General features: G+C 38.9%; 1 protein-coding gene across 1 annotated transcript; it reads left to right on the top strand.

The window, feature by feature from the left end:
- The first annotated feature begins 303 nt into the window (after positions 1-303).
- LOC121966110 (SERTA domain-containing protein 2-like) lies at positions 304-17857 on the top strand. The gene is made up of 2 exons (XM_088075058.1): positions 304-7760; positions 16515-17857. The coding sequence occupies exon 2, from the start codon at positions 16519-16521 to the stop codon at positions 17431-17433; it is 915 nt and encodes a 304-aa protein (XP_087931184.1). The 5' UTR covers positions 304-7760; positions 16515-16518; the 3' UTR covers positions 17434-17857.
- Positions 17858-21393: the final 3536 nt, after the last annotated feature.

Below are 21393 nucleotides of genomic sequence, written 5' to 3'. Positions count from 1 at the left end.
CTCGTGTCGGTGAACCGTGTTTTCTGCGTCCTCCCTCATTTACCAGCACGCTCTGATTATATTAGGCAATAAAAAAGAGAAAGGGTGCAGGACTTCACCCCTCCTCCTCCTCCTCCTCCTCCTCCTCCTCCTCCTCCTCCGACACTGAACCCCCAGTTTGCTTTCAGCTGCAAAACAAAACCCACAGTGAGCACAGAGATGTTTTTAGTGTGGAGGAACGGGAGGAGGCAGCGGCGGGGGAGGAGGAGGCAGCAGCGGGGGAGGAGGAGGCAGCAGCGGGGGAGGAGGAGGCAGTGGCGGCGTATCTGAGGAGCCGGGTCTGTTTGCCGGCTTCGTTTGTAGCCGGTTGCTGGGTGATGGTGGACGTGGGGGTGGGGGTGACAGCTGCAGAGGCCGACGTCTTTCACCCCTCTGCAGCAGGAGGAGGAGGAGGAGGAGGAGGAGGAGCAGGAGGAGGAGGTTATTATGGGTCCATGTGTGAAGTTCAGTCTCAGCAGCTGATCTGTCTGATGGCTTGCTGTAAAGAAACAGACCTGCAGTGTCGCACAGCTGTCAGGACACACACACACACACACACACACACAAGCACACACACACACACACACACACACACTGTCCGACTGCCGTCTGAAATTCAGAGACTCAAAGTAACATTTACTGCATGTACTTGTACTTCAAGTATTTTCTTTTCCTTCAACATACATATATATATATATATATACTATATGAGCAAAAAACTTTCTACAAAAAGTAATGCACCAAAAAGCGTACTTATCAACAGCAACGAAAGAAGAAATTACCCAAAAATTTGTGAGAAATTTGTAAAAACTATTAGAAAAAAAACCCTGAAAATAAGCTGTAAAAAAAGAAAAACAAAGAAATAGAAAAAACAGTAAAATGACCTGAGAAAGAATGTTTTATATAAAAATAATACTTATCTATAGCTACAAAAGAAGAAATTACCCAAAATTAGCAGGAAAATTGTAAAAACTATGAGGAAAAAAGCATGAAAATTAGTAAAACAAAAAAAGAAAGACAAGTTAAAAAATCCTAGAAATGTCCTCAAATCCTATAAACGTCCTAAGGTCCGAGAAATATACTGAAATCCTAAAAGTGTCCTAAAATCCAAGAAATGTCCTTAAATCTGAGAAAAGTTCATAAGGTGTCAGAGTGCATAAAACAGCATCAAAATAGAGCTCGTTGATCAAGTTTTGGATCCCTCACACCCCCGACAGAGGCCCTCGATAAGACACTAATGTCCCAAAATCATAGAAACGTCACAAGGTCCGAGAAACATCCCAAATCCTAGATATGTCCCAAAATCCTGGGAACGTCCAAACATCCTAGAAATGTCCTAAAACCATAGAATCATCCTTAACTTCGAGAAATATACTGAAATCTTAAAGATGTCCTGAAATCCAAGAAATGTACTCAAATCATAGAAATGTCCTGAAATCCTAAAAATGCCCTAAAATCCAAGAAATGTCCTAAAATCATAGAAACATCCTAAACTCCTAGAAATATCCTGAAATCCTAGAAATGTCCTAAAATCCTATAAACGTCCTAAAATCCTAAAAATGTCCTAAAATCACAGAAACGTCTTAAAATCCTAGAAATGTCCAAAAATCCTAGAAATGTCCTAACATCCAAAAAAATATACTGAAATCCTAATAACATCCTAAAATCACAGAAACGTCCTAAAATCCTAGAAATGTCCTAAAATCCTAAAAATGTCCTAAAATTCTATAAATGTCCTAAAATCCTAGAAATGTCCTAAAATCTTATAAATATCCTAAAATTCTATAAATGTCCTAAAATCTTATAAATGTCCTAAAATCCTCGAAGCATTTATGGGCAAGTTTAGTCTCCCTGCTTTAGAGACAATAACCGCTCAAAGTGAGATTTTTTGGGGGCCAGAGGTGTCGATGTTTGGCGTTCGTTGGGCGGTTGGCGCGTTTGGAGGGGCGTGGTCTTGAGCCGGTCTCGTATACGGAGGTTCAGGGTTTAAAAAACGTGCTGGAGCGCTGAAATAAGACGGCCTGCCTGGTTTCTCTGGTGTTTACAGTCTGACAGATGGATCCTTTTAGGCAGAGAAAAGACGTTTTAATGATTAAACCGTTTGTCCTGCGCCGTCCTCTGAAGGACTCGTGGTCGTGTCCTCACGTGACTTCAGCCTGTTTGTAGACGTCGTGGTTCTCCGGCCGACCGACAGCTGTTTACTGCCGCCGCGCCGCTCGTGCACAAACACAGCGAGACCTGACGTGAACTCTCCGCTGTGTTCGCGGCGCTTTACATGATCCACATACTGCTCATACTCGAGCATTTACGCAACCTTTAACCCTTTGAACCCTGAGACAACTGGCCTGATCGCTTTAAAAAAACATGAGTAATGAAAGAAGAAATGACAAAGAAAATGACCCGAAAATTACTTAAAAAAAAAAAAAATTAAGTAAAAAAATCAATCACACAAGCGAGGAAAAACCTGGAAAAAAGGTGCCCCAAAAATTTCAATAATTCAGTCAGATAATTTTAAATATGTAATTAGTGATTGTGAACTTTTTCTTTTTTCCCCACAAATTAGCAAGACATTACTTAAAAGTGTAAGAAACAACAAACAGACAAAGTAAAACAAAAACAAACAAGTAAATTATAATGAAAGGATCAGATACCTCAAAATGTAAACAAGTTAAACTCCTGAAACGTGAGCAAATCGGTTTTATTTCTTTAAAAAAAAAACATGGGGGTAACAGGCAGTCAGCAATATATGGCAAAAAAAGAAATCCTGCAAAGTGTAAGAAATTTTTAAAAGGGGAAAAAAAGAGGTAGAGAGATTATGAGAAAAATATTAAAAATAAACTATAGATCTAATATTCATAATTATATATTTAAATTATGTTACAGAAAGAGTATATATTATATTAATTTTTTTATTTAATTATATCGCACTTTTTTTCCCATGTCGCTTAATTTAAAAAAAAAAATCTGAGGTAAATTTCTTGCCTTTTTTTTGTTTGTTTTTGCAGATTTTTGGGTCATTTCTTGACGTTGCTCATTGTTTTTTAAATAAAAACAAGCTAATTTGCTTCAGTTTCAAAGTGTTTTGTAAAGAGTTCGTCCTCCACTGCTTAAATACTCGATTCCCATGACGGCAGCTAAACTTCATTAACAAGTTATCACCTTCTAAAGAGCCTCTGTCACGCCGCCCTCCCGTCCTCCTGACAGCAGCGGTGAGTTTCAGTGACTTCGAGGAGAGAAAAGTGAAAAAAACGTGCTGATGGACGGACGCCAACAATCTGAAACCGCAGACGGTTTCTTTCCACCTCCGACTCTGCGCAGAGGAGACGGCAGCTTGGCACCTGTGAGCGGATCCACCAGTTAATTACCTTTACTTGGTGGTTAAGTTCCTGGAGAGACGAGGTTTTCGTATCCGTGGCGACAGCGTAAACATGACGTGATGCCGTGGCGTTGTGGCGAAGGAGCCGGCGGTGTGTTGTGTGGCAACTCCGAGGCTGCAGAAAAACACACAAACTGTGTAATGAGTAATGTTTGGCTCATCTCAGGATACACTGTGTGGCCAAAAGTATGTGGACACCCCTGTCTTGTTTGCTTCATACTTTACATAATGTTACAAAAAAGTTAAATTATTGCGTTAATCCAACTAAAATCGGACCAAATTGAATTTCTCAAAGTTGGACGAAGCATTTTGGTTTCAGTCTGAAAATGTCTGAAGCCTTAAATACTCCTTTAAGGGCCCGTATACGTAATGTTTTTAACCACCTAGAAAACGCACAACCACGCACGTCATGACCACGGAGGCAGGTTGTGTCTGAGGTTACTAATAACTCATTCACACCGCGATTAGCGGGTGCACGCAGGTCTTTTAAACACAGGTACACCTGCTAAATATCTGTATTCCCACTGCCACTGAATTTACCGTTGAAAAGCGAGTCGGCCTTTTATCTGTCAGCTGGTATGTGTGTGCCAGCGTTGTCTTGTTGGTGTGTCCCTGTGACATCACGGATATGCAGGAGAACAGGTAAACAGCAGACAGCAGCAGGAACAGAGGTCTTTGACAACTTTTCAGTGGTTTCTTCTCTTTATTTATCGCTTATTCATTAAGTCCCCTTTCAGACTCAGAGCAGACTAATTTGGAACAATGTTTAAGCTGCTTAGGAGGAGATGGAGGGTAATTAGTGACGGCACGTCATTGTACCTCGCCGGTTTAGAAACTGAAATTACCGCGCTCGTGCTGGTGTTGCCAGATGTTGATAAGAGCCGGAGGTGATAAAAACCCACGTCTGCTGTGTGAATTTACTCCGTTTTTTTTTTTTTTTTTTGCTCATTTTCAGATAATTTTCTTCTACTTTTTCCTAATTTACAGCAAATTTTTGGGTAATTTCTTCAACTGCTTATTTCCTTCTTCCAGTGTTTTTGAAATAAATCGAGCCTATTTGCCCAGCTTAAAAAGGGTTAATAAAAGTGTTCACACTGAAATAAAATAAATTTAATATTGCTACTAAGCCACCGAGCAGAATTAACAAACTACAGCAAGAACTAATGAACAAAACTCAAAATACAGACACAAAAACACCTTGTTTTTTCATTGTTTGTTTGCAGATTCCTGTCAGCAGATAGGAATCTTAAGAGCTGATGCAGTGAAGTTAATTGATTTATTTTGCAAATTAGACAATATGCTGGAGTTAATCTGCAAAACCAGGGCTACAGAAGTAAAAAGCAGCCTTAAAAAAAGCTGTTAGAATAAGTGTAATTTCTTGTGTGTTGTGCAAACTCTCCCTGTGAGTTTCATGTGCACAGCTGACAGTTAAGGACCGGAGATGCTGAATATCTGGGATTCCTGACATACTTGTGGTTTTTCACTCAGCAGGAGAAGCAAGAAAACAGTCGGTGGGATAAACAGAGTGAAGCCGAGGCTGAAGACGTGCAGCTGAACCGAGGGCTCTTTGTAGAGACTGTGCGTCGTATCTGCGGTCAGCAGCAGGTTAACAGTGACGCTTCATTTGATCCTGACTGAAGTGGAGAGATATTTACTATGAGAGAGGCGGGACGGCTGTTAGAGAGGCAGCAGCCGACGCTCTGACAAAAACTGATGCGCTGAGGAACCTTTGAAGGTGCCATGAAGTGTTTGAGTTTGAGAGGGCGAGTTTCCATCACAGATTTGCTCAAAACGCGAACAATATTTTCAAAATCTTGATGAAACACATGTGGAAATGACTGTTTCCACTCAGTGATGTTATATGACTTCCTATCTGGTGATGACATCCCAGTAACCATGGCGATGGACGTTCAAAACATCAGCAGCTTTATTTCTATTGCAGCCACCAAATTAGCCGTCATTATTTCAATCTGAGGCCACGTAGGCGTGTTACCGAGAAGAAGTACTGAAAAGAAGTATTTGTGTGTTCACGTCCAGCTTTTCCCACCTCTGCTCACCTGAACAGTCACTGCATTGTAGTTATTTGATTGTTTAGAAATGACCCAAAAAATTGTAAGAAAAAAGTTTAAATTTAAAAAAAGGTTTAAAAATTAAGAATGAACAATTCGTTTAAAAAAGACTTTAACATAATTTTAAATATGAGTTTTTCCCCTTGCTTTCTTCTTTTTTCCCCTAGACATTTTTCCCCTAGCTTTTTAGAAATAATTCTCTAAATCTATGAATTTCTTGCACTTTCTGGAACATTTCTTACCAATGTTTTTTTCCATCTTTTTGTCTCTGCTCACAGTTCAAACATCGGTTACTTCCCAGAACAAATCCCCAAAACAAAAAGATGTGATCTCATTCTGCGGATCATATTTTTGTTTTTTTCATCTGAGCTGCGGCAGTTATTCGCCCGTCTGATCTGACTTTTATTTTAGTAACATTTCAAAACTGTTTTGCAGAGACGGCGAAGTGTTGAGAGTGACGGCCGGTGACGTCCAGCTCGGCCACAGATCTCTGCGCTCCGTCTCCCAAACAAAAGAAACTTCTGCTGGAGTAAAATCAGCTTCGTAACTGGAGACAGATGGAAAACAGCTTCTCCACAGTGTGATGAACAAACCATTAACCCTTTAAAACCTGAGCTAATCGGTTTGATTCCTTTCAAAAACATGGGTAACAGGCGACGAGAAGTACTTTTCCAAGTCTCATTTGCATTGTTGTTTTTTGTATTTTGTTTTTCCTGTTAATTATTAACTATTTAAACTAATTCTCAGGTACTTTTCTTGTTCAATTTTTGCTTATTTTTGGGTTATTTCTTCTATTGTTGCTCATGTTATTGAAAAAAAAAATCAAGCCAATTCACTCAGGTTACAGAGAGTTAAGAACAAATTTGAGGTACTTGTACTGTACCAGAGTCTTTTCTTGTGGTGGGAACAAGTCGTTGGTCCTCATGCAGCAACTTTCTCTTAATTTTCTCAAAATTTTCCGGGAAGCACCAAACGCTCTGAGCCACCCAAATCTGCTGTGAGCAGGTGAGCTCAGTGATGAATCCCACTGATCAACCAACTTTAAAATATCTAAACTATCCCTTTAAGTTGGCTGCATCAGTGGAGGATGGGTTAGGGCTGAATAGCTTTTTGTGTTTTCAACTCTGCGACTTATTTTTAATTTAATACTGAAAATATAAACTCTCTACTTAAGTGGAATTACTCTGCAGCTTTTAGGAGTTTTCAGGTCGGATGATTGTACTTTAAGGGGCTTGTCAAAGAGACCTATAAAAACCTGACTGAGTAGAGTCCACGCTGAAGATTCAAAATGTTATCGCTACAGTCACACCTGTCAGCACAGGTGTCCTGTCTCCACAAAGATCCCACAATGCACCATTTTTCTGTCAGTGTGCTGCAAACACCACAACAGGAGCTGCATCAAGCTCATCGCTGTGAGGTAAAGTCAATGCACATTTCCTGCTGGCCTGTGAAGAAAAGCTTTGTAAAGCGCACGCACGCGCACACACACACACACACACACACACACACACACACACAGACTTTACAGTGTAGATTTGTGTTTTTATGCATTTCCCCAAATTTGGCATTACGGGCATGGAAGAGGATTAGGGCAAGACAGGAGAAAATATTTATTATTATTTAAATTATTTATTTATTTATTCCATTCTGCATGTCAAAAAAAATCCAAAATTACAAGAATAATACTGAAATACTTTTCTCAATATTTTTATTTTTTTCCCCTCAACATTGTCTTTCAATATTTTTCTTGACAGTTCGACTTTTTGTCGATATGCATAATTTTTTTTTTTAATTAAAAAATATTAATTAATAAAAATAATAAAAATCTTTCTCCCCTCAAAATTATTTCTCATGTTTGGCCCTAATAATCTTCCGTACAGGCCGTATTTGAAGCAAATAAACTGGCTTTTACTTTGAAGTTTATCGCAGGAAGTGGTGTTAATGGCGGTTTTTTGGTGTCTTGACTGTCGCTCCTCTCCAGCACTTCTCCTCCTCCTCCTCCTCTCCTCCTCCTCCTCCTCCTCCTCCTCTCCTCCTCCTCCTCCTCTCCACTTCGCCATTGTGTGCGGAGCTCGGTGAGCGTTGGGGTCGCGGCAGTCACCGGAGGGACGACGGCGGAGCAGAGACACACAAACGGACTAACGGCGCGGTTCTCCTCCGTCTTCTCCTCCTTCCTCCTTTTACCGCCGACCGTCCGCCGCTCCGCTCCGGCCTCACCGACCGACCGACCCACCGACCGACCGACCGACCGACACCCATGCAGCAGAGGAGACTCTGGATGGGACTAGCTACATGTGGTGAGTGACCGACCAGCACCGACACCGTCCGCACACTCTGACCGGCCCCCGTGCTCCCTCACCGGGGAGCTTTTTAATGAGTCACCGTGTGAACTTACGGAGAAAAGAAGCTGTTTGTGTCGCTGAATATTGTTAAAATATTTAAAAATATATGTTAAATCCCACCTTTGTCCTCACAAAAACTCATTTCATTTCAATAATAGTGAGGTTTTTGTATATAAATATAGTTAGAACAACCGCTTTTCTCCCGGTGCTGTGTGGAGGTTGTGGCCGGGCGCGGGTGCCTGGTTGCCGGGGCAGGTGGCCGGGAGCAGCCGGTGTCCTGGAGGTCCCGCAGGGTCCGGAGACCAGCTGCTGCTTTGACAGCTTTATACTGGTCTCACTGGGTCACCCGCGCTGATGTATACATGCTGCCGGTGGGAAAAGTATTTAAATGTTTTACTCAAGAAAAAATAACTATAAAACCGTGCAGAAATGGAAAATTACTTAAAAATTACACACACAAAAAATGAGGAAAATAAAAACAAACCAGGAAATGACATGGGACAGGTGCTTAAAAATAAAAATTCTGCAGCAAAATTTTGAATTATATATAATCATTATGAATATAGATTTCAAAACAGTTTGCCCTGGCTTTTTAAGAATAATTTTCTGAATTTAGTCATTTATTCATCAACTTCATAGTGATCTTATTGTACTGATGTATTACCAAAACATACTTTTAAACTGGTCTCACTGGTTCACCTGCACTGATTTATAGATACTAGTAGTGGAGGAAGTATTTACATGTTTTACTTGAGTAAAAATACCAATAAAACAGTGCAGAAATGGAAAATCTCTTGAAAATTATCCCAAAAAGGGAAAACATGACCTATTTCAATAACAGCTATAAACAGCCTTTAAAATTCCTTAAGACAAATTTCCATTAAATAGATATTAAACTACAATCAATATTAAACGGAGTAGTGTGTGGTGTACACAAACCTGTATTATAATCAATAAACTCATTTTTGCCATCAACAATGACATTTATCCATCATTCATTTGTTGTTACCTCTCAGCCAAAAGTAATAAGATATACTGACATATGTTTAAAACCAGCCAATAATAAGATGGCCTTTCAGGCTATTTTGTTGACTTTTTTAATTAGGTAGCAATCTGCGTAGTCTACAAATGGCCAAAAGTAAAGATATCTTAATCTGAATAGAGGTGTCTGACCTGCAGAAAAATCTGCATTTATTGGTATGAAACAAAACAAAAGAAAAAGAAGGTAGAAATCTTAAAATTGAATCTTTACTTCTTTTTTTTATTTTATTAAATATTGTGAACGCACCAGTTTGGCAGAACAGCATTTCTCCACCTTTTAAAGCTTTAAAGTTAAAGTGCAAAAAGCATCTTATTTCGACCTGATTTTCAGTAGTTGTGTGCAGACGGCGTGTAAAAACAAGTTCTCCACAGTTGTGTTTACACTGGCTGTGGTGACACAGATCGGCAGCTGGGGGGTCAAAGGTCAGCGTGCTGCATGTTTCCTGGTGTGGCGTCGAGGTTTAAAGGGAAGAAGAATGTGGTCGGTGGAGTTTAAAAAGTGGAGCAGGCGGAGTTGCGGCGGACTGACAGACGTTCGCTCTGCTCGCAGTACAATCAGCACTTTGTGTGTATTATGTAACACTTTGACGTCGGACTCACACACTCCGCAGGCTGCCAGCTACACTCAACTCCGATACAAGAACTGACGGGCCGAGTCGGGAAGACGTTGAAAACACACACGTGTTACTTTGTTATGGAGCTGAGATGATTAGCTGATCAACAATTGATAACTTTATTAAGTCATTTATCAGGTAACAAGCGTTTACAGCCACATTCGCTGCACTGTGAGGTCGTATTTCGACACAGAGGTGCTTTAATCTTTAAAGGCATAATTCACCCAAAAATGAAAATGCAGTCATTGTCTACGTCACCTCATGCTGATTGAAAGTCGGGTGAAGTTTTATAGTCCAGAAAACGCTGCCAGAAGTTCACGAGGAAAAGGTGTCCCACTTATCTCCAAAACATGAAAAAAATACAGAATAAAACCACAAACTGTCTCCATACTGCTCATCTGATGTAATCCAAGTCTCCTGAAGCCCAGACGAGCCAAGTTGTTTTGAAAATCATCACTGGGGTCATGTTTGAAATGTATGCATGCTTGCTCGAGACCAACGAGAGCTGGCACAATCTGCATGGCAGTGTTTACATGCTACCTGGAAGCCTCACACACACACACACACACACACACCCACACACACACACACACACACACACACACACACACACACACACACACACACACACACACACACACACACACACGCACACAAACGTGTGTAGTTATCATTAAGCAACAAGTCCCTTTGTTTAATTAAAAACTACTGTTTGTGGGCGAGGCTTCCAGGTAACGTGTAAACACTTAAAATGTAAACAAAATTAGTAAAAAAATAAATAAACAAACAAGGCGAACGAGACTCGCAAAAGTGCTCAAAGTTATAATTCTAAAAATGTAATTATGATAACTTTAAATATAATTTTTTTCCAAAGATATTTTTCTCTATTTTTTTTATATAATGTGCTAAATTTACTAATTTCATGCAACTTGTGGAACATCTCTTTCCAAGTTACTTATTGTTTTTTCCCTTGTTTTTATCATCAACATCATAATTTTTTTTCAACTTTATTGTTTTTTTGTGTGTGTATACGAGAAAATCACCAGAAAATTCATAAAAAGAAAACCCCAAGCAATCAAAAAAAAAAAAGAAAAATCAAAAGAAAGTAGAAAAAACCCAAGACAAACAAAACTTTAAAAATTCCTTAAAAAATTATAATAATCTGATAATCATGAATAAAATTTTTTTCCCTAGACAATTTCCCAATTTTTTTTTTTTTAAAATTTTTTATTTACTATTTTTTGCATTTTGTTGAATATTGAGAAATTACTGATTGTAGTTTTTCCATTTGTTTTATTTCTTTCTTATTTCTTATATTGGTGATTTTATTGTTTTTCGCGCTGTTAGGTTTAGCTGAAATTACTTTGGTTTTACTTTCTTCAACCAGCTCCTTTTTGTAAGCGTGACAGTTTCCCATAAATCCTCAGTACAGTTTGTTGGTAAAAGTTTAGCATCAAAAACAAAAGTAAAACAAAACAGTGACTCATCAGTGACTCAGCGAGAACCGAAAGATAAAAAGACGCTCGTATCGCAGTTGGTGTTTGAAAATGGGGGCGAAAAAGATGCAAATGTTGAGTTTGTTTTTCATCTTTAAGCAGAAGTGACTACTGCTGTACATGATGACTCACACACACACACACACACACACACACACACTCACACACACACACTCACACACACACACACACACACACACACACAGCAGGGAATATCCTGCCGTGTGTTTTCTCCTCTGTGAGCTAAAGTCCACCTTCACTTCCCGGAGTCTCAGTTTCCCCTAAAACACGGTCATTGGCAGCAGTGAGGAACAGACTCGCCTCGTGTATTCATAACCAAAAACACTAAACATCCGCCGGGAGACGTTTTATCTCCGCGCGTTTAGTGAAAAGTCAGCTCTTGCAAAGAAAACATTAGTTTTATTTTCGGTGTTTTGTTGACGTGAGGAGGATCAGAAAAGACGTTTTTGTGACGAAGGAAACAAATCAAAACAAAAATCTCTCGTTCGCTCTGCCTGAGCGCGTAAATAAAAGTGTCTCTTTAAACAGGTCAGTCGGCAGCAACGTGCTCCTACATGTCAGCCTGACACACACACACACACACACACACACACGCACGCACACGCACACACACACACACACACACACACACACACGCACACACACACACACACACACACACGCACACACACGCACGCACACACACACACGCACGCACGCACACACACACACACACACACACACACACACACACACACACACACACACACACACACACACACACACACACACACACACACACGGTCACGTAGTTAAACACACTGACCTGTAAAGAGGAGCAGCTCTCTGCTCTGTCCGTAAACTTCAAATCACCCAAAATGCCTTTTTTACATTTTCAGGTGTTTCTGACTCAAAGCAAAAATAAAACTCATTTGTTTATGGCCTAAACCGATATTATTGATCCAGTCTGTGATATAAATCTATATTATTGATCCAGTCTGTGATATAAATCTATATTATATATACATGTTATATACTTATATAACCCACAATGTTTTTATTCAGATTTATGATATTTTAAGATACATGTCTTACAATCATATAACACATAACACAGTTGTGACATAATACAGAACGAAGAATAAAAGAGTATTTCAAAAAAACAAACAGACATATACACACACACACATATATATCTATATACACACACACACACACACACACACACACACACACACATATATCTATATACACACACACACATAAACTAATAATAAAAAAGTGACTTTTTTTATTTAAAACAAATATAAAATACTACCCTTTTAAGCTGTCTGTCCCTCACCTGAGCCAAATTAAAAACACTTCCCTCCTCAGTAACCACGAGGAGGCCGAGCGCGGCACGTTTACACGACGGAGGAAATCCACTTCAGATCGTGTTTTAGTCCGATTTCATTTGGACTAACATGTTTGCATGATTTTAAAGGTCCAGTTTTAGTCTCACCGACACAATAATTCGACTTTTCTATCATCACGTAAACGCACTGAGCGTCAGTCAAAGCGCTGAAGGCTTTTCTCGTTGCAGCCGACGGTGGTCATAAACCTGTAGAAAAAGTGTTCACATGACGCCGCGTCGCAGTTTATTCAGGAGAAACCACGATAAGAGCTTTTGTTTGTGATCTGGATTCGATCTTAAATCTCCAGACACCAAAGAATTTAACTGTGAAACCAGAGAGAATAAAAACACCCCGCAGCAGCCCACGCGGCGTCCGCAGGCCGCAACGCAGTCTGCAGGCTGCTCACAGTGTGACGGAGGCAGCTGCAGCCGCTCACAGTGTGACGGAGGCAGCTGCAGCCGCTCACAGTGTGACGGAGGCAGCTGCAGATCCAGAAACTCTGCTCACATCCAAAACCACACCTGCAGGACGAGCTGACTCAGCTGTATTTTAGTTTCATTCACGCTCAGACAAACGGGTCACGTGACTCTGAAGCTGCTGGTTTATTGGACAGTTTTCGGGGAGTGTGCTTAGCTGTGATTAACTTTACAACGAGACTTGAGTCATTAAAGACGTATTAAGAAAGAAACGCTGCAGAATTAAAAATCTCAAATATGATCAGTGTGAACATTAGCAGGGTTCCTGCAGATCCTTCTCAAATTAATTCATCTAAAAAAATAAAACCTTATTTGGTGTTAAAATTTTTTTTTTTTTTTTTTTTGAAATTGCATTTTTAAATTCTTAAATACCTGGTAACATCCTTTTTTATTTTACTTTTATATATTATTATTATTATTATTTTAAATATCTGAAATTTGTCAAATTCTTCCACCATGAATGTTACAAAAAATTAAAAATTAAAAATCACATTTTATGTGACAATAAATATTTAGGAAAATGTCACCAAACCCTAGCAGCTGATGCCAGTTTTGGTTGTAAAACTGGTCTTAAATATTATTTCGAGCGGCATTAAAAAAAAGTCTTAAAGCCTTAAATCTATTTTAAGTGATATTATTTTAAAATATCTCAAATTTGCTAAATTCCTCTTGTGTGAATGTCACAACAAAAGATGTTTTATGTTAAAATAAATATTTGTGAAAATTTTAACAAATCTAACTGCTGTGAGTGTTGTTGTACAGTTGGTCTTAAATTTCATTTCAAATATAAACAGTTTCATTAACGACTAATAATCAGCATCTTAGTCATAATCATAATCATAGACTTAGTAATCAGCTTCGAAAAAACCCAATATCAGTCAGCTCGACTCGTACATCATGTGACCCAGAAAAGCCCAAAAAGTTTTTTTAATCGGCTGAAGTACTTCCTCATGTGAGAGTAAAAAACTTTTTCTGATAAAGTTTTTTATTTAAACTGACGTGTTTTTATTCGCCGTTTTCTCGACGACAAATTTCAATTTGTGCCAATTGAGGGTTAATGGAAAGCCGCCGTCTGTCTGTTCCTCCGTCACTCACCTCCTGTGACCTCCCCTCACCTCCTCACCTCCTCACCTCCTCACCTCCTCACCTCCTCACCTCCTCACCTCCTCCTCTCTGGGTGTCGGAGCAGATGGCCCCTCTGAGGGCCCACATCAGTGAGGAGGAGAAGCTGATGAATAATCATGTACAAGTGTGTGTTTGTGTGCACGTGTGTGTGTTTGTGTGAAGATGTGTGTGTGTGTGTGTGTGTGTGTGTGTGTGTGTGTGTGTGTGTGTGTGTGTGTGTGTGTGCTTCTTAATTCAGTCTCTGTCAGCACTTTCAGACTCGTGTTGGCCGAGTAATCGAGAGGTCACAGGTTCAAGTCCCCACAACCACCACAGACCTCCAACCGAACAGCTGCTTCATCAGCACACACACACACACACACACACACACACACACACACACACACACACACACACACACACAGATTAGACCGGGCGATATAACGATATCAATCGCGATATAATTTTTCCTCCATTTCAATATGAGATGTAGTTGACAGAACAAACTCCAGCCATGTCCGCTCCGCTCTCGTCCTCCTCCGGTGTCTCTGAATGTCCGCTCCGTCCTCTTTGTCCTTCAGGTGATCTCAGTCTCTTCTAGGACACCAAAATGTCTGCATTATTTTTGTACAATTCAAGTTGACAGAAGAAGATAATTTGCCCAGATTTTTGTCTGAAATGTCGTTTTTTTCTGAAAATGCTTAAATTAGATTCATCTGTGCTCTCCACATCTCAGCCTTTCAGACCCTCAGCTAATGAAAAACAAACAAAAAGAAGTTATCGGTTATCATATCTTAAAGGCCACGAGAAGCTGGAAGTTATCGGTTATCTGTTGAAATAATCACTATCGTGATCACTGGTTATGATATCTTCATATTTCACTCAGGAGTCAAAGGGACCTTTAAGCTCGACTGAAATAGTGATTTGATGTACATCGTGATATAAATCGATATCGACTGATATGAAAATAATTATCGTGATAAGACTTTTTACACACAGATGTGTGTGTGTGTGTGTGTGTGTGTGTGTGTGTGTGTGTGGTTCAGTGTTTGTCCTAAAAATGACAAATAAACATCATGTGAGAAACACAGCAAATGTAGGGAGATTTCTCAGCAGCTGGTCAACCTGTGGTGTTAGAGGTGTGTGTGTGTGTGTGTGTGTGTGTGTGTGTGTGTGTGTGTGTGTGTGTGTGTGTGTGTGTGTGTGTGTGTGTGTGTCGTCGTCCGTTTCCTGTGTTTTGTTGTTCTGGGAGTCAGAAGGTGTCGCGCTGACTCTCACCCAATCAGCTGACTGCAGCTCACATGGCAGCAGGTCAGCTGACTGTGACACACACACACACACACACACACACACACACACACACACACACACGTCCTTAAAACTCTTCATGTCGTCAGTCATGTGGGGGTTCGAACCTGTGGCTGAGTTTCTGTGATCGTCATTTTCAGTTTTTTCAGTTTTTGCTCTCATCTTCGGTCTCCTGGATTTTTGTTTTTATTTCTTTATTTCTTGTTTCTGAGCGTCTGTCTTCTTCGTAACGTTTATCTGCATTATTTAAGCTTCTTCATTATATTTTTACTGATTTCCCAACAAATCCAAAAGTTTTTGCTGCAAATCAAACGTTCAGAATAAAGAAGCAAAGCGCAGAGTTTGCTGAAGATGTCATTTCTCTCAATTCTTCATCAAAACCTCAGTGTGATTCTCAGTTTCAGACAAAATACCTGCAGTTTAAGGTCCTCTGGCTCTTTTTCCCAGAACTTTCAGCCTTTACCGACTTTTTTATGGACGAAAGCAGCAGAAAAAAAACCCCAAAACACAGAAACCTTTATTTAAAACTGGGGTAGGCAAAATCTGGAAAAGTCAAAAAATAAAATAACAGCTGAATTTGCAATTTGCATTCACCATTTTTTTAAATCACCAAAAATTTTCCATAAAAGTCGCAAAATATAGAGCCAAAGTGTTTTATTTAAAATTGCAAAATAAAAGCCCCAAAAATCATTTTTTAAAAGAAAAATAATTTCACAAAATGTTTTCTCTAAAAATCAACCAAACAATTTTAATTAAAAAAAATAAGAGAGACAGTTTTTTAAAATGAAGCATATGTTTCGTTTAAAAATCGTTGGTAGAATAAATTCGTAAACTTGTATGTCCGCCGCTAAAGCCGAAATAAAATACACAATGCTTCAAAACATCCCCCTTAATTGTACCGCCCCTCCCTCTCAGAAATAACGAACAGTCCCTAAAGTTTTATTCACATCTTCACTGTCAGCTCTTTTCTGAAGTCGTTACTCTGTTAAATAAAATATATTTAAAAATCTATAGAGTCAAAGTCTGAAGCGATGAAAAGGAGCCGATGAGGAGTATCGATGGTTTTTTGGACTTTAACATTTCCCTTAAAGTCCTGGAAAAGTCCTGGAAAAGTCCTGGAAATGAATGAATTGTTAAAACTGTGTGAATCCTGTTCACAGCTGCTTTTTAAGCAGCGTAAAATCTGCTCGTATTTCTTCAGTTTTTACGTTTTATTTTCAGTTTGATTTCGTGAAAGTTTCTTCGCTCTGAAACGTTTCGTGTCTCTCCTCCGCAGATTTATGTTGGGTAACGGGGTGAAGCGGAAACTGGACGAGGATGAGGACGTTTTGGAGGCGGAGCGGCGTCCTCCGGCGGTCGGCGGCGTGTCGCAGGCGTCCTTCACGCTGCAGCGTCAGACCGTCCTCAACATGTCCCTCATGAAGCTGTACGCGCCGCGGATCGGCGCCGACCTGGGCCTGCAGCGCCGAGTCCTCATCAACAACATCATCCGCCGCATCCACGACGACTTCAGGCAGGAAGGAGGCGTCGACGCGCTCTTCCTGACCGCTGCGCCGCCTGTCGCCGCCGCCCGCGAGGACGAGAGCTACCGACAGCCTCCGCCTCCTCCCTCCTCCTTCAGCATCCTGTCGTCGTCGTCGCTGTCGGGACTGACGGCGCTGGACTCCTGCCTGACTCCCGCCTCGCTGCTGGAGGAGGACCTGCCCATGTTCTTCACGCTGCCGCCGTCCTCCTCCACCCACCACCTGCACCACTCCCCGAGGCCGCCGCCGCCCTCGCCGTCACCCAAAGACAGCTTCTCCTCCGCCCTGGAGGAGATCGAGGAGCTCTGTCCCTCCTCTTCGTCCTCCGGCCCGCCGTCGCCCCCTCCAGCTCGGCTTCTGTTCGACGTCGTCATGAAGGAGGAGGCGCAGAGCAGGGCGGAGAAACCCCCTCCTCAGACTCCGTCCTCCGCGGGCTCCTTCCTGACGGACTTCGCCCTGGACGACGTCCTCTTCACAGACATTGACACGTCCATGTACGACCTCGGGCCCTGCCCGCCTCCGTCTGGAGCGCCGCCGTCTAAGCTGACGCCCGTGGTGACGGCGGACGACCTGGTGCGGTACGGAGCGGCGGGCGGCGTCGCTCAGAGCCCGCCGTTTAAAATGGACCTGGCCGAGCTGGACCACATCATGGAGGTGCTGGTGGGCAGCTGAGAGCGCGAGGACGCTTTTATCACGTTTGTCGATTTTGTACAGTTTTATCGTGGCAGAGACGCCACGCGGCGTTTTATTGTGGAGGATTTCAGCTGCTGCGTGCTTTTATTTTGATGAATTGTTGTTGTTTCTCTTGGATGAGCTGCATCTCACCGCTGATGGGAACCGAGGTTTTAGGCTTTATCAGTTTTAACTTTGATTCATCTTTGCTAATAATATGTTGGATTCATGTGTATTTTCATGAGTGGGCTGCACGGCCCTAAAATAATACTGCAGTATTTCAGGGTATTTTTGCAATAACGACATATGAAACAAAATATGGGAAATATTTTATTATTGATAACAAACAAACATAAAATCAAAATCAGCATCAAAACAAAGTTCAGATATTCAGTAAAAAAACTAAACAAAAAAGATTATTTATGTCTTTATATATATATATATATATATATATATATATATATATATATGAACAAATTTCTGTTAATTTATATATATATATATATATATATATATATATATATATATATATATATATGAACAAATTTCTGTTAATTTATATATATATATATATATATATATATATATATATATATATATACGTGTGTGTGTTAAGAAAAAGTATTTATAATGCTCAAAATACATATTTAAAATGATGTTACAGAATTTAGCACTTTTTCACGTCTTATTTTCATCGTTTGTCGTTTGTTTGTTTTCAGGTACTTTTTCTTGTACTTTTTGCTAATTTCTTGCTAATTTTCGGGTCCTTTCTTCTTCATTGCTCCTTCCTTTTTGTGTTTTTGGAAAAAAGATAAAACGCAGACCTCTGAGGTTTGAAAGGGTTAACGTGATGTGCAGCTCGTTGAAGTTATTTTGATTCACTGAAGATTATAAAAGTACACGCAGCAGCTGTGATCGCTGAGTTTTAGGTTTTTTGGGAGGAAAACAGCCGCGTGTCGTCCCGTTTTCTGCCGCTGTCCGAGAAATTGTAAGAGAAGAGACTTTTGTGCCGTCGCTGCATGTTTCTACGAACGAAAACACTCAAAGCATTTATGAAAAAACAATCCAGTGCCTTTTTAAAACCCGGTCACGCCGTCACGTCTCGCTGTTGAACTAAAAATTCCTCATCGAACCTTTTTAAGATCCAGCCGATGCAAAACGTGTTTTATTTTGTCGACAAAGACTGTGAACGTCTCAAAACAGCAAAACGACACGACGAGCGCCGAGCTGGTTATTAGTTGTTGGTTTTAAAATGTAAAGTTTTATTTTTCTTTTTATTAATGAATGAAAAGAAACACAGAAGATAGTTGTCATTAGGATCAATGAGTTTTTTATTATTTTTTTAAAAAAATTTATTAATTTTTTTATTTTTATTTTTATTTTTTTGGACTTGATAAAAAGAAAAATATAGAACTTTAAATGTCTTGTTTCAAACTTAATTTGGCTTTTTTTTCTTTACGTCTTGACGTTTTTAGCCGTGTAGTTAAAGATGTGACGATTTAAGGAAACTAAATGAAACTGCAATAATTCGCACTCAGCGGCGATGATTCAGACGTCCGTATGCAAACGATCCCTTTACCGTGAATTATTTATTATCTCGCAGCTCTCAGTGTTTATTTATTGCAACTCTGGACACTAATATTTCGTTTGTACGGAACAAAAATATGTTTTATTTTATGGGAAAAATCCACCAAAAGTGACCTCGAAGTCGAGATGAAGATGAACTCAGAGGTCGTTTTCGCTGGAAATTTCTGCTATGAAATGTCATTTAATTAATGATTAGAGGGGTTTTTTTTAATGTTTTGTAATATATTTTAGGATTTCAGCAATGCAAACGCCTGCAATTCAACCTGTGTGTGTGTGTGTGTGTGTGTGTGTGTGTGTGTGGGTGTGTGTGTGTGTGAGTGTGTGTGTGTGTGTGAGAGAGAGAGAGAGAGAGAAAGAGAGAAAAAGCTATAAATGGATAAACACTGGGCCATTTTTTTCTTGTATTTGGTTTTGTTTATTTTTATTTTTATTTTTGGTTTTATTTTTATTTTTTATTTTTTTTATTTTCACTTTTTGAAATTTTATTTTCATTTTTTAAATATTTTATTTTATTTTATTTTTAAAAAAACTTTTAACCAGGCTCAAACTGGCTGATTTATACTTTCATTTTTATGTGTTTATTGTCTAATAATGTTCATGTTCTTCTAGGTCATAAAAATCTGATAATTTCTCACATTATTTGTCATATTTATACTCTGTATCAGCGGTTCAGCTCTTTGGTGGTCAAACAGAGAAAAATATTTGAAACTCTTCCATTAATCAGAAATATTTTAAATGTCCGGTGCATCGTTTTATACACATTTCCCCAAAATTCAGCCTGAAATATTTTACATCTCTGAAAACGTTGAATCTGAAATAAGCTTGAGTAGATTTGTTGCATTAAAATGTCTCATCAGTAAACTGAATAAGTTTAAAACATTAAAAAGTATAACTCAGAGACTGAGGAAAAATACGTTTTAAAAATAATACTTTTGACATTTACTGAGTCTGTTCTCTTATTTTGTCTTTAAATGTTAAATTAGTGGTAAAAAATGATAATAATTCAACATCATAAAAATCATTTTGAGGTTAAGATTTCAAAACTTAATTGAGGAATATTATATTTAAATTATGTATTTTAAAATATACATAAATGTATTGAAGATGTTCACCAGTTCTACTTTATTATTCCGTCTTCAAACGTTACTTTTGTGGTACAAATAACACAAAATTATTGTGACATTGATATGACACATCTGTAAAAAAAATTACAAAAAATCTTTTTAAAAATAATTCAATTTCAAAGTAGAATAAGGAAGAATAACTGGTGTATGGCAAAATTAATCATTTTTATTTTAATCATTTCTTAGTTTAATAATGCAATTTAAATGAGTAATTTCTTTATTTTATTTGTTTGCTTGTTTTTTATGCATCATCCAAATTATAAATTAAATTTTGAAAAAACTGGCATAGATGCTCGTTTATCGGCACATCGTGAGTTAAAAACTGAATCAGATTTTCCTCCTTTAAATATGAAATGTTCATTTCTGTGTCTCCACCTGCTGGACAGATGACACAAAAACAAAGTCTGTTTTAGGATTTAACACTTTTAGTTTCAGAGATCTGTTTTTCCACCATTTACAGAGTATTTTAATGTATTTTTATTATTATTATTATTTTATTTTTACAGCCGTAAACTCTTAAAAATGGATTAACTTTTGTCTTTCGTGTCAGTTAAAGCAAACTGCAGACTCAAGACTTAATTAGCTGTAATTATTTTATTTTTTTGTTAATAAATCAGTAAAATATTGGATAAAGTGGATCAACAGCATCCAAAATATCTAACATATTTTCACTTTAGTTCTGAATTTAAACATATTTACAGCAAAATTTCACAAAAAGTGAGCACAAGATTTGACTGCCCAAACCTGAATCTGTTTGATTTCATAATTTTATTTAAGTTATTCTTTTTTTTACTGGCTCCAGACTGTTTTTCCAGACTCGTCTTTGCTGTTTTCTTTGTTTCCATCCGGAGAAATGAAATTATTTTCTCATCAAACCAAATCTTCGTCTTCTTCTTCTGTGGTGTGTAGCATCGCTGTGGGCGCTGGAGGTTTTTGTGGTTATTTTTTATTTTTATTTTTTCTTCTGGACGTTGACAGGAAAGATGGATTTACTCGACTCTGTGCCTTCTCCGATGCAATATGACATTTTTTCTTCTGAGAATTATATCTGAATGTGTAAAGATGACGATTCAGCTCTGACGGGAGGGACGGGGTCGACTTTAGTCATTTTATTTTCTACATTAAATGGAAATAATCTAATCTTTCTCCTCTTGTCTGTCTCTTTATTATATTTATTTTATTTTAATGTATTTCATTTCATGTTATTATTGTTTAGTTTTATTTTATTACTTTTTATTTTATTTCATTT

This window comes from Plectropomus leopardus, chromosome 3 (assembly GCF_026936395.1).
Source record: "Plectropomus leopardus strain MGB_pleo_1.0 chromosome 3, ASM2693639v1, whole genome shotgun sequence".
Lineage (NCBI taxonomy): Eukaryota > Metazoa > Chordata > Actinopteri > Perciformes > Serranidae > Plectropomus > Plectropomus leopardus.
This window is presented reverse-complemented; position numbering and strand designations above follow the sequence as displayed.